This window comes from Colletotrichum acutatum, assembly GCF_030867785.1.
Source record: "Colletotrichum acutatum strain CBS 112980 chromosome Unknown BDZ83scaffold_120, whole genome shotgun sequence".
Lineage (NCBI taxonomy): Eukaryota > Fungi > Ascomycota > Sordariomycetes > Glomerellales > Glomerellaceae > Colletotrichum > Colletotrichum acutatum.
Window position 1 is genome coordinate 22,996 of NW_026849114.1, and position 14,136 is coordinate 37,131.

The 14,136-nt window shown below is 54.0% G+C and overlaps 3 protein-coding genes and 1 non-coding gene across 4 annotated transcripts; 3 read left to right on the plus strand and 1 right to left on the minus strand.

Annotated features, from left to right (window-relative positions):
* Positions 1 to 8,591: 8,591 nt before the first annotated feature.
* Positions 8,592 to 9,623, plus strand: BDZ83DRAFT_655730 (uncharacterized protein; the record flags this gene model as incomplete). Its single annotated transcript, XM_060510818.1, has 7 exons — positions 8,592 to 8,624; positions 8,660 to 8,663; positions 8,729 to 8,820; positions 8,895 to 8,925; positions 9,089 to 9,153; positions 9,217 to 9,256; positions 9,358 to 9,623. 7 exons carry the CDS (start codon positions 8,592 to 8,594, stop codon positions 9,621 to 9,623), a joined length of 531 nt encoding a protein of 176 aa, XP_060360354.1.
* Positions 9,624 to 10,086: 463 nt separating this feature from the next.
* Positions 10,087 to 12,180, plus strand: BDZ83DRAFT_587877 (alpha-L-rhamnosidase; the record flags this gene model as incomplete). The annotated part of the gene is made up of 1 exon (XM_060506081.1): positions 10,087 to 12,180. The coding sequence occupies one exon, from the start codon at positions 10,087 to 10,089 to the stop codon at positions 12,178 to 12,180; it is 2,094 nt and encodes a 697-aa protein (XP_060360355.1).
* A 555-nt stretch (positions 12,181 to 12,735) lies between these two features.
* Positions 12,736 to 13,773, plus strand: BDZ83DRAFT_635401 (uncharacterized protein). The gene is made up of 2 exons (XM_060509172.1): positions 12,736 to 13,161; positions 13,252 to 13,773. The coding sequence occupies exons 1-2, from the start codon at positions 13,144 to 13,146 to the stop codon at positions 13,510 to 13,512; spliced, it is 279 nt and encodes a 92-aa protein (XP_060360356.1). The 5' UTR covers positions 12,736 to 13,143; the 3' UTR covers positions 13,513 to 13,773.
* Positions 13,774 to 13,812: 39 nt separating this feature from the next.
* Positions 13,813 to 13,894, minus strand: BDZ83DRAFT_t262. The gene has a single exon. It is a non-coding gene; the product is annotated as a tRNA-Thr (tRNA).
* Positions 13,895 to 14,136: the final 242 nt, after the last annotated feature.

The following is a 14,136-nucleotide window of genomic DNA, read 5'->3' on the forward strand; positions in this document are numbered from 1 at the left end:
CATATGGGAAGTGATGGATGATTGAGGGCAGCACAGCAGATTGTGAATGTGTGGTTCCCTCAGAAAGGTCGTAAACAGAAGTGAGGAGAAAAAATTGTCAACAAGGAAGGCTGGCGCGGAAGAAGGGGGATAGATTCCGGATTGTGATAGTGAGGGTGTGAAGTGGTGGGGTGGTGCGAGGTTGCGCGGCTGCCGTGGGAGAGCCGATTCGGTCGGGATGGTTGTAGTGGTGGTGGAGGGGTTCAGAGGGGTCTCGAAGATGGTGGAGGAGAAGGCCGCGCCTAGAGTCCAGACAGGCAGAAAGAGAGGCAGATGGATAGTACCTTGGTGCTGCTGAGAAGAGATGAGCCAGCCTCTTTCTTGTGACAGAGGAATGACGGTGACACGAGAGGTTGAAAGTGATCTGTCGTTTCGTGGGACGACAGTCAAGTCAACCCGTGTTGCGCCGGTTTGCTGGGTGGGAGTTGTCGTCGAGATAAGTTGTGAAATGGATGCGGAGATGGATGAGAGAGGACGAGGGTGGGCGGATAGGAATATGGAGATGGGAGACGACGGGTAGATAGATCTCAGGTGAAGCAGCGTGGCAAGAGGGCTTGACAAGGAACAAGGAGCACTGGGATGAGGCAAAAATAAGAAAAGAAAGAGAGATGGAAGCTACAGCTACGTAGCAATAAGGTAGGTAGCCAAGTCGAAGCCAAAAGAAGGCAACATCGGATTGTATATACGTCGGGGTAGGCACTCACCACTTCGGGGCATGCCATCTACCTTTTGCGAAGTACCTTCATCCAGGCAAAGTATCTTGCACTTTGCTTGTTGCTTTCCAGTCTACTGGAACAACGTGAATGGACAACGGCGACCGGGTCCAGCGAGCAGGGATATGACTAGCAGCAAGAGTGCAGACGGCGGGACAGGAGCAGTACTTTCTGCACGATGTACCGGGATGAGAATGCGAGGCACACACGCACACCAAGAAGGGGGGGGGGGGTGTCTGGGTTGAACCCAATGGAAGTAAGGTACCTAACCAAAGGTACCTATTTTGGGGCGTGAGTGTACGTACTACGTAAAGTATCCCATCTCTCGCATCGCTGCATCTGCACCCATCTAGGTATCTATCTGGGCGAATAGATGAGATGTCGGGTGCTAGTTGCTTCTTCTTCTTCTTCTTCTTCTTCTTCTTTGCCCACGTATGGCTTTTGAACCCTTGTCTCTGGAATACCGGGCTGGCTGTGCTCTCGCAATATGTCATGGTATGCAATACCTACGCAGGCCACACTAGGATTTCTCTTAAGCCATGGTCTCGCGGCGGTCAAGAATTGCGCATCATGGGCTCAAGTCAGGTGAGCTGCTGCAACCGCCGAGCACGGCGCTTCGGGATTGGGCAGCCATTGACAGGGAGCGCGCGCGCAGGAGGGAGCAGATCATACAGTAATTTGGACCAATTGCTATGTTGACTCATCCTGACAGATGGAGGAAACGCAAAGAGAAACTACAAGAGCCCCCGGCAGGCCTGGAAAAGACGGCAAGGGGGAAGTGGGTGAACATCAATATGCGAACTCCTGTCGCGGTGGAAACAACCTGAGGAGTGTGCAGATGCGATGCATAGGGGGTGCTCCGGGCTCCGCTGGGGAGTATTTCAAGACACCTTAGAGAAGAATACGGATACAGATGGGACTCGAAGAGCGAAAGAGGGGCTAGAGACATTGGCTATGAGCCAAGACGAGAGGGTAAAATGCTGAGAAAGGCACGCAAGACGATGAGAGGCAGAGAGTAGGTGGAGGGGGTCAAGACTCAAAAATGGCAAAATGGACGAGAATGGGATACGGTAGCTGAGTCGCCTACCTATTACCCATTACTACCTGATGGGCCAGAAACGACGAGAAAATAGTAGTACGTCGGGGACTCGAGAGGGGCCTGGCATCAACAGCCATGAGATGAGGCGCGAAGCTGGCTACTACTGCGTACTGCAACTGCGCCGCCATGCGGGTAGCTTTTTTTCGCCCTGGACTCTGCATACACGGCTCGTCCTATGGCAACAGAAAAGAGCCTTGACAAGGCGACTCGAGGTTGTCATTGGGCCGCAAACCCTTGTCGTGCCCTTGTCCGCATTCGGGGTCCTTTGCATCGTCTGGGATTCTGGGATGCTGGTCCTTTTGCCTTTTGGGGAGGGGGGAAGAAGAATGGAGAGGGGGGCTCAAAGGGGGGAAACAGACTTTTGCCGGCATGTCGAATTCGATGTTGATGCTTTTTTTTTTTTTTTTTTTTTTTAGAAATCGAGAGGAATATCATCGTGATGTGCCGTCGTGGGAAGAACCGGGAACAGAACGTGTGACTCAAATTTAGGCGAGCAGCATGGCTGTGCTTACCGCCAGTTGGCATGCGCTACTCGGTACCTTACCCCACGAGCTCACCGACGGCGAGGGCGGTAGTATACGGAGTAGTGTAGTAGTGTAGTTTCGTTTGGGTTGGAGGGCACGGGACTCGGGGCGGGAACAAGTCTCGATTCTCGGCGACACTTACGCAGTACACTGGACGAGCTTGAGTTGAGAAGTTGAGATGGCGGGGAGGCAAACGCCCAAAGCTGGCGGCTGGGAATGCCCTTGGAGCGACCGAGTGCTCACGGGGGATGGCCCGCCCCGCCATGAACGAGTGAGAAAGATCAGAGGACGAGACCGGACAGGAGTGTACCGTAGAAAAGTCAGACCTGGTCGTATGAGTAAGAAGGCAAAAGTAATGAGTTTGCTGTTATCGACGGAGAAAGGCAGGGGTGACGCTGTATGTCACTGTCGAATGAATAAGGTAGCGGCGTACAGAGAATTGGAGCGAGAAGAAGAGACTGGATGTGTTTGGTTGAATTTTCAGGTTGCGAATGGGAAACAGCGATGGCGGGTGGACTTTGACCCGGAATGGACGAGAAAACGGGATGATGACCGTGAATGGCAAGAGCGCCAAATGATGTTATAAGATAGGTGCCTTCCTTCATAGGGAAACCTCAGATTTAGGTTGAGGATTGATTGTTGGAAGGAACGGCATAGGGAATGGAAGGAGAGACACCCCGTGACCTGTCGCTGGAAGGGAAAGAACTGGAAGAGAATTAGACGGGAAGCAGCGATGGCGACCGAAGACGAAGGAGCACTGGAGCAGCAGGAAGGACCTGGGAGCGGACAGATGGCCCAGAAAATGGGTCTTGGATGCACCTGCCCCAATCTGGCTCTAGCGCACCGGCTGTCGGTACGTACTTGCGGGTCAAGACGGCTCAGCTTGGAACGTGCACCTCAATCGCCCAATGGTCCGTGTTAGTGGTCAGTGTCAGTGTGGCCCATGAAGTGAGGCGGGGCCAACGGTCGCCTCTCGATCCATCCATGTCTTTTTTCTTCTTCTCGACCTTGACTCTCCTCCACCACGTTTTCTACCCATGCCTTTTGTCCTTTCGAGCCCAAAAACGCTCAGACTCCCTACCTCACAAAGCGATATCCATACGGTACCAACGCTTCGCAACATCCACTAGACCCAGCCCTAGGCTCCGGATAGCCTCTCGACACCTGGTCACTTCTAACTTTGCGGAACAATACGATCCACTATGCCCACTCGACAAGTGCCGGATGGGAGCCCTCACATATTCAACCAGGTCTCGCTGTGGCTGCGTATCTGCCTCTCGACACAGTACCCGCCTCTGTTCTATCCTGCCTTTCCCCTGCGTCTCTCTCCACCATGTCTGAAGACCATCACCGTCCAACCGCCTGCTACCGAGCAAGACAGGCCAGAACCGCTTGATTCACCAGCGTCGTCAACTGTCGTCAACATGTCATCCATCAATGATCCACTGCATGTCTTACTCTCACGCTGTCCGAGAGGACAGGTTTCTGCATGTCTCGCTCTCGTGCCACCCTCCCTGTTGATCGCCCACGCTACCGCTACGCTTGTCACATACGCCCCACCCTTCCTCCAATGCCCGGCGCTTCTTTGGCGACATTTCCAGATGGCCTCGGCGCTTCATCCTTGATGACCATGAGCTCTCTTCGGCTAGAATTCCCTCGACCCTCGAGATGGTGGGGACGGCTCGGGCGGGCACAAGCCTCGGAAGAGACACAGACCAAGCTCACCTCACAATCGTAGCGAGAGACTATCATCGACTTTCCATGCCATCTATCATCTATCAACAAACATGCTCTACACCTAATCACAGAGAATGCTACTGAACCGGCTTGACGAGCTTTGCGGCACCACGTTGATTTGCTCTCAACTCTCCGGGCCTACTCCTCGAGAAACCAACAGGGAAACATCGGTTGGAACGCTCAGTCCTCAAAGCAACTCGATCGAGACACTCGCAGGAGGATCGACGCAGGACCCCGCGGCGAGGTAGTAGCAAACTTGTACTGGACGCCATACATGGCCATGATAGATGACTGCAGCGAAAAGCCTCAACGACGCGTCGTCGAACCAACGACCAGGAAGAGCCACCAACAACCAGACGCGCTTTCTCGTCTGTTCGTAAGTCGAATTAGGATTCTTTGAGGGTGTCGTTAAACTTGGTAAACCGGACTCTCGGCCTGCTAAGCTAATAGGAGATGGATGGTACGCCACACCCCTTGAAGCCTCCTTCATCCAAGATAGTCCCAAAAGATCCGGGCAAAGTGGACCGACGGATTCGAACTATTCTCCCAATTGTTATATTCTCTGGCAAAACAGGCAATGATACGCTCACCAGTGGCCCGCCGTCCTTGCAATCTCACCCACGACCCGGTCGTCTGATACGGCCCGTTGCCCGCAGAGTCAGCTTCACAGCCTGCCTATCCGTGGGGTGACTTGGGGGTGAGAGTCGGCTCGATACGGCAGTCTGGTGATGGAAGACATTTGGAAGTCTTCCATTCGCAGACAGTGCAACGCTCCAACCCATCTTCAAGGCCCTTGCTCCAGGGCAAACTAGAGTTTGACATTGTCTCATTCAAAGTCCAGATCCGCTCGAGCAACGACCGTCGCCCCCGTCGGTCGCGTATAATATCCAACCACTATTGGAAGAGGAGTGTTACTATTCTCTTGGTCCGGGGTCTGGTGCATTCTCAATAGTATGATTGGCTCTATTCGAAATGGACTTCTGGGCAGGAAGGGGCGCGATCCCTCTCCCCGTCGTTCATTGGCCTTTTAATGGGTAATTTGGGCCAATCATCTGGCCGACCCAGCACAATCTCTCACCCACCAAAGTTTGGTCCCTGAAGGTCCATTTCCCCCTCATGCATGTCTCTCCTTACCCGCATCTCCCGGAAACGGTCCATCACCAATCGTCTACTTCGACTCCACGACCGAATTTCTCTTTCAAGATAATTATGCTGAAAGGAGATGATACTGGCGTCATGAGTCTTAGTCAGAGATGATATCTCATCTTGACTTTTAGGCCGGTCCCGAACGTTTCCCCCGCAACGGGCTGCCAATGTCTCGAAGCCTACGCTTGCAAGGCAAATGACAGCTCTTGTTGCACACATTGACGAGCATGGCGCGGTCAGTGGGCAGCATAAACAATCAGTTTGTCAAAAGAAACGCCAGAAAGTGATGCTTGACGGGCTTGCCACCAGAATCGCATATCGCCTGGCCAGCAGTCGGCTTCTAAGCAACACAGGCTGCATGATTTACGGCCTGCAGGAAACGACGAGAATAGCAACATGGCCTTCTCCCTCTTGGCCTAAAGGCTAGATCGACCCCACAACCAATAACCAAGCGGCGCGGTATCTGAGCGATACAGTCGGCCAGCCAAATGGAACGCGGGCACGGAAGTGTCTCTACAAAACTGGCCGACTGGGATCACGAGACTTACAGCTCAAGGAGCCATGATCCTTCAGGCAACATGCCCAGTAACATCAAGCGCAAATGGAGACACGGCGGCCATACCAGAGCAGCTGAAACCTGCAGCTCGACTGTGGCGACTATTATGCGCTGGCCGCGTCTAAAATGGACTGAACCAAGGCCTGGTAGAATGGGTTGCGATTGCGGCTGCGTCGTATGCCGCAAGGTCAAGGCCAACTTGCTGCCGAAGCGAGACAGCGGCCCTGCCAGAGGTGCAGAAGCAATTCCGCAATGGCGTCTTCGGTGGCGCTGAAAGGTACTGTGGTGAGGCAACCAGCCAGCAAACAAGCATGCAAAACCTGCAAAACCTGCACTCCGCCACACGCCTCATCCGGAACCCATGCCATCACTGGGTCGTGAGGCTGGTGACGTGGCACTCAAGTCCGGCGAAGCGGGTCTCGGGTGGCTCAGTGCCAACGGAGCCGACTTTCGGTTGCACTTTAAGAGTCTGTGCCACTCACAGATACCCTTGCACCCGTTTGCTTCTGTGGCTTGTTCCCAGTCTTGGGGAATCGCAGATCTCTGGGTTTTGCTCGGTCGCGAGTCTATATCCATCGCCATGTCACCGGTACTTGCGGCGGTGAAGCCAGGATCGTCTCGCTGACTCCGAAGACAACGCAGCATCTGAATATTCAACGTTCCAACAAAGCAAACTCATCATATCGACACGAATATCGACTTACAAGTCGACGGTCTCTAGGAGTGAGCCCGAGCAATGATGAAATCACCCGGGGTCTTCTCTCGCTTCCAGGACTGGAACCAACGACGAGCCCACCAGTGGCCCCTGTTCCCTCTCCAATCGTAGCCGCCAGAGATCCCGCGACCAGGGGCCTTTTCAAGTAGACAGGGGTTTTGGCATTTCCATTGGCTTGGGTCCGATGAGACAGCAGGGGTGCGCAGACAGCACTTTGAGTCTAGTGAGTAACGTGATGAAGGCTAGGTGCGAGCGCCCACAGCTTTCACACTCCTTCACGTTCGGCACGGCGGTTGTTGGAGGAGAAGAGGCCCAGAGTTTTCACATTTACTTTGGCATCATCCGAATATGTCGTCGTTGGACGGGTGGCCGCACAGACGAAGGAGCCAAAGCGAAGAAATTGCCCTCTCGCCCGCACCCGTTATCCGCAAGTGGCGCCCGGCGTATTTCCCATAGACGCGGGATTAGCGCGATGGCTGGAAACCAAAGGACCACACACCCCGTGTCGTTGGAAAGCGCGCCGGGCTTCGTACTAAAAGTCCAAGAGGCTGTTTTGGGGTCTCGCGGGAAGGCTGGGCTGTGCTGAGACATGGGGCTAGCTAACTAACAGTCAGCTGGCCCAGAGCTTGATGCGTTGGCAGCTCGACTACTTGATGAACCGGTTTTCCCCCAATCGCCTTGATAGAACTTTCTACAGCGACGCAGCCCGTCGTGTCGAGACTCCCTTTACCCTTCTGCGCACAGGCTTCCTGGAGGCCCCACGGCGAACAGAGCTTGCTCGGGAACTAACGTCACCAGAACCACCAACTCGGCACACACTTGTTGGGTGAGAAAACCCTTTAGGCCTCAGAGAGAGTTCGGCTGAACTCAAACTGACAGCTCCAAGTGGATCTCTGGTGTTTGGCAGCTGTGAAGCGAATGGTTTTGCTGAACCCTTACTTTCTTGGTTGGGAACAATCTTCGATACGGTCGAATAATGGGAGTCTCCCGCGCCATGAGAGGATTCCGAGCCCTGCAGCTTTGCGGCGTGGCTTGATTGAGAAGAGCTGACGAAGAAGTAGACTGGCTAAGGATCTGTTTTGTTGGATTCTGCAGGGCATTTTCAACGCGCCATTCGTCTCTCGTCTTTCGGTACTATCGATGCCCCCTTTTTTCAGGTTTTCGATTACGACTCTTTCCATATCGATGAAGCCATGTATGACGGACACGGTAGTCTTACTTGAGTTCTTACGTCGATGGCTTGCCGGTGCTAGATCCCTCGTAGGGCACGGACTTGCGGAAAGATTTTGGCTTTGGTGACATTAGTGAGAGACGGGCAGTGAAGCCGTCGATTTGTCTAGCGGCGGGTTTTTGGGGGCGCCGTCTGTTTGCTCACGCGTAGCTTGTCCGTCTGGTTGGGTTGTCGCTTTTGACGGACGGCGAGGCTTGATTTGCCTTAGGGCTTACGACGGCGGCGGGATGTTAGAAGTGCTTGATTTCAAGTGAGATCCTTCTTTTGGTGGACGAGCTGTGTTGTCAGGATAGTCTTTTGATAGCAAAATCAAGCTCACACTTGATTTCATATTCATCATCGGACGTCGGTTATAATCTATAAAAGTCGACGCAATCCTCGCATTGTCGTCTGGATTGGAGTTTCTCCCTAGGGAGGTATCGGCTCGTTCTTCTTGCCCTTCCATTCGCTCCTCTTGATTTTCTCATTGTCGAGGGTGACATCCTTAGCTGGGTGGTGTTCATGTACTGCATTACAATAGCCGAAAGAACGTGATCTACCTCTTTTCCTCGTTGGGTCTCATCCACGTATTCGGGGCGCGGGGGGGGGGGGGTCGTCTTAGAGACGGGAGATGAGGGGTTTTTGTGTTGTTAAAGAGGGAAAGAAGAATACGATTGAGCTCTTGGTCGGTTTTGACATCTTCTCGGTACTACCATGGTTGTGACTACGGCTTCCAGACTCGGGGTCTACGTCTAGATGGTCGGTGATCTGTGTGAGTAGTTGGAGGCATTGACAGGGAGTTTCATATGGCGGGTGCTGATAATGGACCTTTCACTTTGGTAGCATATCTCCATGGATCGTATGGACTACCTTGAGTGGGCTTGCGTAAGTGATCTCAAATACTATAGAATGGATGGTAGTCAGGTACCCGAGCAAGAGGGCGAGAAGACAGCACACAAAGGTGTCACACATTGGTTCTATTGCTCTAGTCCTGGTGAAATCATTTCGCTCGCTAGTCCCTAGACTAAAGCTGAACATTCAAGCGTTCGACTTCATGGGAACTCATCACCATAAATTTCCGGTAAGTTCTCGGCTACCTTTTTCAACATTGGATGTCAAGTATTCTGCAGGGTATGGATCCCCGTTGATTGATAGGGTACGAGGGAAGAGAAGGGGTGTGTAGAATGTAAGTTGATGTCATGGTATGCTAATATCGTCCGAGTCGCAATGTGTGCAGTATAATCAGTGCCCTAGTCATGGGCCGCTCGTATGACAAGGGCATCCAATACCTCATTGACCTTGCCTGAAGACTGCATATCACGGATGCGAGGTTGTGGTTGTATATGTAGATGTTGTTTCCGCTGGTACACGAGGCTTAACAGTCTGGGAAGCCTGCAAGCATGGTGAAGTTGCGGTGAGAATTAACAATGCCGAGAGAGATCACGTTTATAACTATCTACCTCGCGGGAAAGCCTAGGCTCTTGATAGAAATGAAGAGTACGTCGGCTGTATCGATGGTGAGGAAATATCAGAAGCGCGGCGACTACGAGGGACTTTTTCGCTGTTCGAGGTAACTCGCGTATAGAGCTAGGCTCATATTGCAATGAGTTCAAACTAGGTGCCACCGACTTACAGCTTCTGGTTCGGAGGCCGAGACAGACTCACTTGAAGCGTCGCCACGAGAACAGCGTCGAAACTTGGGAAGTACGCAGGAGCTTGGAAACACATTTGACTTCTTTCTTCCAGAAACCAGCCGTCGTAGACAAGGTCCTCTTGGATATTGCGGCCACTTTCGTAACCAAAAGATGGACTATCCACTGCCTTGTCTTCTCACCTCGTAAACCATCATATCCTCTTGCCAAAAACACCCAATCCCCAAGTTGAGGTTGATAAGGGTGTAGACATGCAATTGACTCACTTAGCACGAGAGATGTTCTGCATGTTTTATTGCCTTCAGACCTTGGGATCAGGACCGAAGTCAAACATAAAACACAGAAGATCGACCGGGAATACATAAACCCTGGCAGTGATCTGGAGTTGCGATCATCTTTCTCGCCAACCCCGCCTCCGCACCCCGGGCAAACGCTCGCCGCCTCGCTCCAGACTTACCCCGACGTTCACCCCCATCAATCTCGCTAACATGAACACGCGGGGAAATTTTCTCCATATCACCGACTTACACCCACATCTGACCTACCAGATCAGGATCGCATGCCAAGAAACACTCATTTGCTCCATCATGTCCTTGAAGTAAAGAAAACTACGTCAGTACCGCCGCTGTCCAACATACCATCACCATGTCACGTCTACCCCCTCAAACTCCGACCTTCTTCCTACAATGGCCCCGATGATATCACGTCTCATCCGCCTCGCCGTTCTCCTCTCCTCATCCGTGCTCCTTGTCTCGACAGCTAGCACCACGGGTCCGGACCCAACTCGGCCATGGGAAGCCTACATCAACAGCCCCTCCACCCGGACGGTCCTCCCTCAACGGATCCACGCCGTCTCCGGGCCTGCGGACGTGACGACCTCCGCTGATGATGGTAGCTTCATTCTCACTCTCCAGCCGGGAGGCCAAGTCTCCCTGGACTTTGGCTACGTTGGTGGTCTGCTCTCCATGATGGCAGAGTCCAGTGACGTATCGTCGTCATCTAGCAATTCATCAGAGCCGCACTTCTCCCTTGCCTTCGCCGAGTCCCCCTCCTTCGTCCGTGAGATCTCAGACGACACAGGCGCAATACCAACCCAAGACTACGACAAGGCCCTCAACGTCACGATCACCGCTTCCTCCTCATCAACCCCCTACGCATACATCATGCCCAAGGAACGCTTCCGTGGCGGCTTCAAATACCTAACCCTCCACGCCTTCCGCCCCGTCGCCATCACCTCAATCATCTGCCACCTAGCCTACTCCCCCTCCCAGCCAAACCCAGCTCTCTGGGCAGGCCACTTCCACACACCCAACGACGACCTTCTAACCCGCATCTGGCACGCCGGCGTCTTCACAGCCCAAACCAACATCGCGCCTCCCAACACATCCCGCTGGTTACCTCAAGTCAAACCGGGCTGGGCCTACAACGCGACCCTCGGCGTCGAGGGCCCCATGCTTCTCGACGGCGCGAAGCGAGACCGGGCAGTCTGGCCGGGCGACTTGGGCATCGCGGGCACGACGGCGTACCTAGGTCTCGGTGACGCCGGGTTGGAATCGGTGTTCTTTGCTCTGGAGACCATGTTCCTTTACCAGAATGCCTCGACGGGGCAATTGCCCTTCGCGGGCCCGACGACTGGGTCTTGGAGACGGGGCGCGAAGAGTGATACGTATCATGCCTGGACGTTGATCGCTTGCTTCAACTACGCGATTTTCACTCGCGACGAAGCGTGGCTTACTGGCAGGTGGGGGAACATCACTGCGGGAGTAGATTACATCCTCCGCGTCCTTGACACCAGCGGCAGTGTAGGCCTCGCGGAACAAGTCGAGACAAATGACTGGGCGCGCCTCGGCGGAGGGGGTTACAACAGCGCCCTCAACGCCCTAAACTACCACGCCCTCTCCTCCCTCGCAAGCCTAGCCGCCACCACGGCGACGACCTCCAACGCCCGTGGAGAGCAGGCAACGACGTGGGCGGCCGCGGCAGCGAAGCTCAAGACGGCCTACAACGACGTGTTATGGGACGCCACCGCCTCACAATACCGCGACAACGAGACCGCAGCGGGAGCGCTCCTCTTCCCGCAAGACGGCAACGCGCTGGCCTTGCAATATAACCTCACCACATCCCCCGCCCAAGCCTCATCCCTCTCCGCGGCACTACTACGCAACTGGAACGCCATCGGGCCCGTCACGCCCGAGCTACCGGACACAATCTCCCCCTTCATCTCCTCCATCGAAGTCCTCGCGCACTTTGCCGCGCGGAAACCCCGCCGCGGACTGCGGCTGATGCGCCGCACGTGGAGCTACATGCTCGACTCCCCGCTCATGACGGGCACCACGCTCGTGGAGGGGATGAGCGCCAACGGGTCGTTGTATTATCGCTCGCAACGGGGGTATAGCTACGACGCGGCCTATACATCGCTCTCGCATAGCTGGTCTACGGGGCCGACGCAGGCTCTTAGCTTCAAGGTTGTCGGGCTTGAGGTTGTTGGGTGGGGATGGTGGCGGTTCCAGCCGCAGATGGGGGATCTGAAGAGGGCGGAGACGGGGTGGAAGGACGGGAAGGGGGGTGAGTATGGGGCTGTTGTTGTGGTCGAGGGTGATGGTGTTGATAATGGGCAGGGGAGAGAAGGGGTGCTGGAGGCGGAGATCCTGACGCCTGATGGGACTGAGGGAACCCTTGACATTCCGTATTGCGAGGTTTTATTTGTTGATGGGCAGAAGTGGGATGGCGGGCGTCTCCAAGGAGGGCGGACGAAAGTCAGGGGCGAGGTATGTCGAGTCAGTTGTTGAAGACGACTGTACCATGAGCAGTCCCAAGCAATATAGATCTATGATCACATTTGCACCCACACAGACTGAAGGATTCTCTGGTTTTCTGATGAGAACACCTGGTAGGGTAGTTGGTCATGGGTCAAACACCACAAACGCTGATGGCCTTCATGATCTGGCTCCAGGGATGGGCACATACATCTGCGAGGTCTATGGCTGAATTCCCCGGTTCATGCCACAGGACTGGACAGTTCGAGTAGGCTAGCACCGACGGCATTGACTGGACTGAGTCTTTTAAGGGGCTCGAACTATCCTCGTCTCTCTGTCGTGAAGTCCTCATTGGATCCGACATGCTATCCCGAGATAGTCCCCTTTTGACGAACTGAATCCTACCACTACAACATGAGAGTGGGTAACCATAAGTGTTAGCCAAATGATAGACGAAGCGACATTACAGCTGACGTGAGAGTGTAATTCGGTAACCAATCAAAAGGTAACGAACCCAAGACAAGCTGACGCCGAGAGTCTCGGCCTGCGGCAGATCCACAGCTTGAACTTCCTTCGATAGACTTTTCAAGTCTGAGAGGAATAAATGGTTGATCCACAACTATGCGCCTCGACTTTCTCTTCCAACTCCGTCAATAGCTCATAGCCAGGGAGAAACCTACCCGCTTGCCAGTCACGCAGACATCGTCAGTCGGCACTCGGCCTGGGTGGGATAACATAGCCTCATTCTTTACGGTTGTGGGCACAGAAGGAATGGCAGACACGATATCTAAGGAGAGAAAGGAACAACATGATTCTGAGTGGAAATATAAAAGGTCGATGAAATCGCCTCTTGTCCTGGCTTCATGATAGAGCAGCAGTCACCGCCGGAAAGCCATCTCTCCACCGAAACCTTTCACAAAGCAATCGCTCCGCTCTTCGTTTTCTACATACCCGGCCTCCACCCGCCACCCAAACTCACCCTCACTTCGCGTTAAAATGCACTTCCAAAGCTTCGTAAGACCAAACCCTCTCCTCAATTGAGTCTTGAAAGCAAGCTGTCGCTATCTAAGGGACTCTTCAAGCTAACCTTGCCTTGTTCCAAAGCTGCTCGCGGCCGCCATGAGCCTGCCCTTCTCCATGGCCGCTCCAGTCGCCGAAGCAGACACCATCGCCAACGCGGCAACTAGCAGCAGCAACCTTGAGGCTCGAGCCTGCCCCTACACCGGCTGGTACCAATGCATCAACGTCCAGACCAATCTCTGCATTGCCCAGTGTGCTTGGGCTGGCAAGGGTTCTGCTGTCTGCCTGTCCGGTTGTTCTGGAAAGGCAAATAGTGCTTGTGGCGCCTATGGCTGCGGCCAGTGAGCTCTACTAAGCGAGTCAAGAGATACCGAGTTAGAGAGGACGTGGCTTGGAATGGAGTTGAAGAGAGGATGTAAAAGTTGAGAAAGGGGTGATCAAGGGGACGATGAGAGGGGAGTTTATGGAGATGCTGCTGTTAGGTAGTTACTACTTCGAACTTGCGTCACTTAACCTTGCACACTTAACCCGGGGCATGTCAAATGCCTCATAAGGTACATCGGCCGGCTCCCGAGTAGAAAGTGAATTTGTATAAGTGATCAAAACAAAAAAAGAAGGCAGTCTGGATCCAAGACCCAAAAAAGTTTCCCCCTCACGGGATTGAACCGTGGACCTTCGCATGTCGAACAAGTACGAGTGCGACGCTCTACCACTGAGCCAAAGGGGCTCTCCGGGATTTCGAGTATCACGGACGGTTATATTGCACGCGCCAGCGTGAGTGAGCGTGAGTCAGTGCCGAGGCGACGGCGAGAAGGGCCCGGTCTGGAATTTTGGCGGCTCAGACACAACGATGTCATGTCAGGGACTCTGGCTGCTCGCGCAAGAAGTCTGGCTTATCAGGAGGCCTGTCGCCTCCAGTTCGGGCGGCCGTGGTCTGCCATGACCTAGTCGTTCCTCAGGGTGCATGAT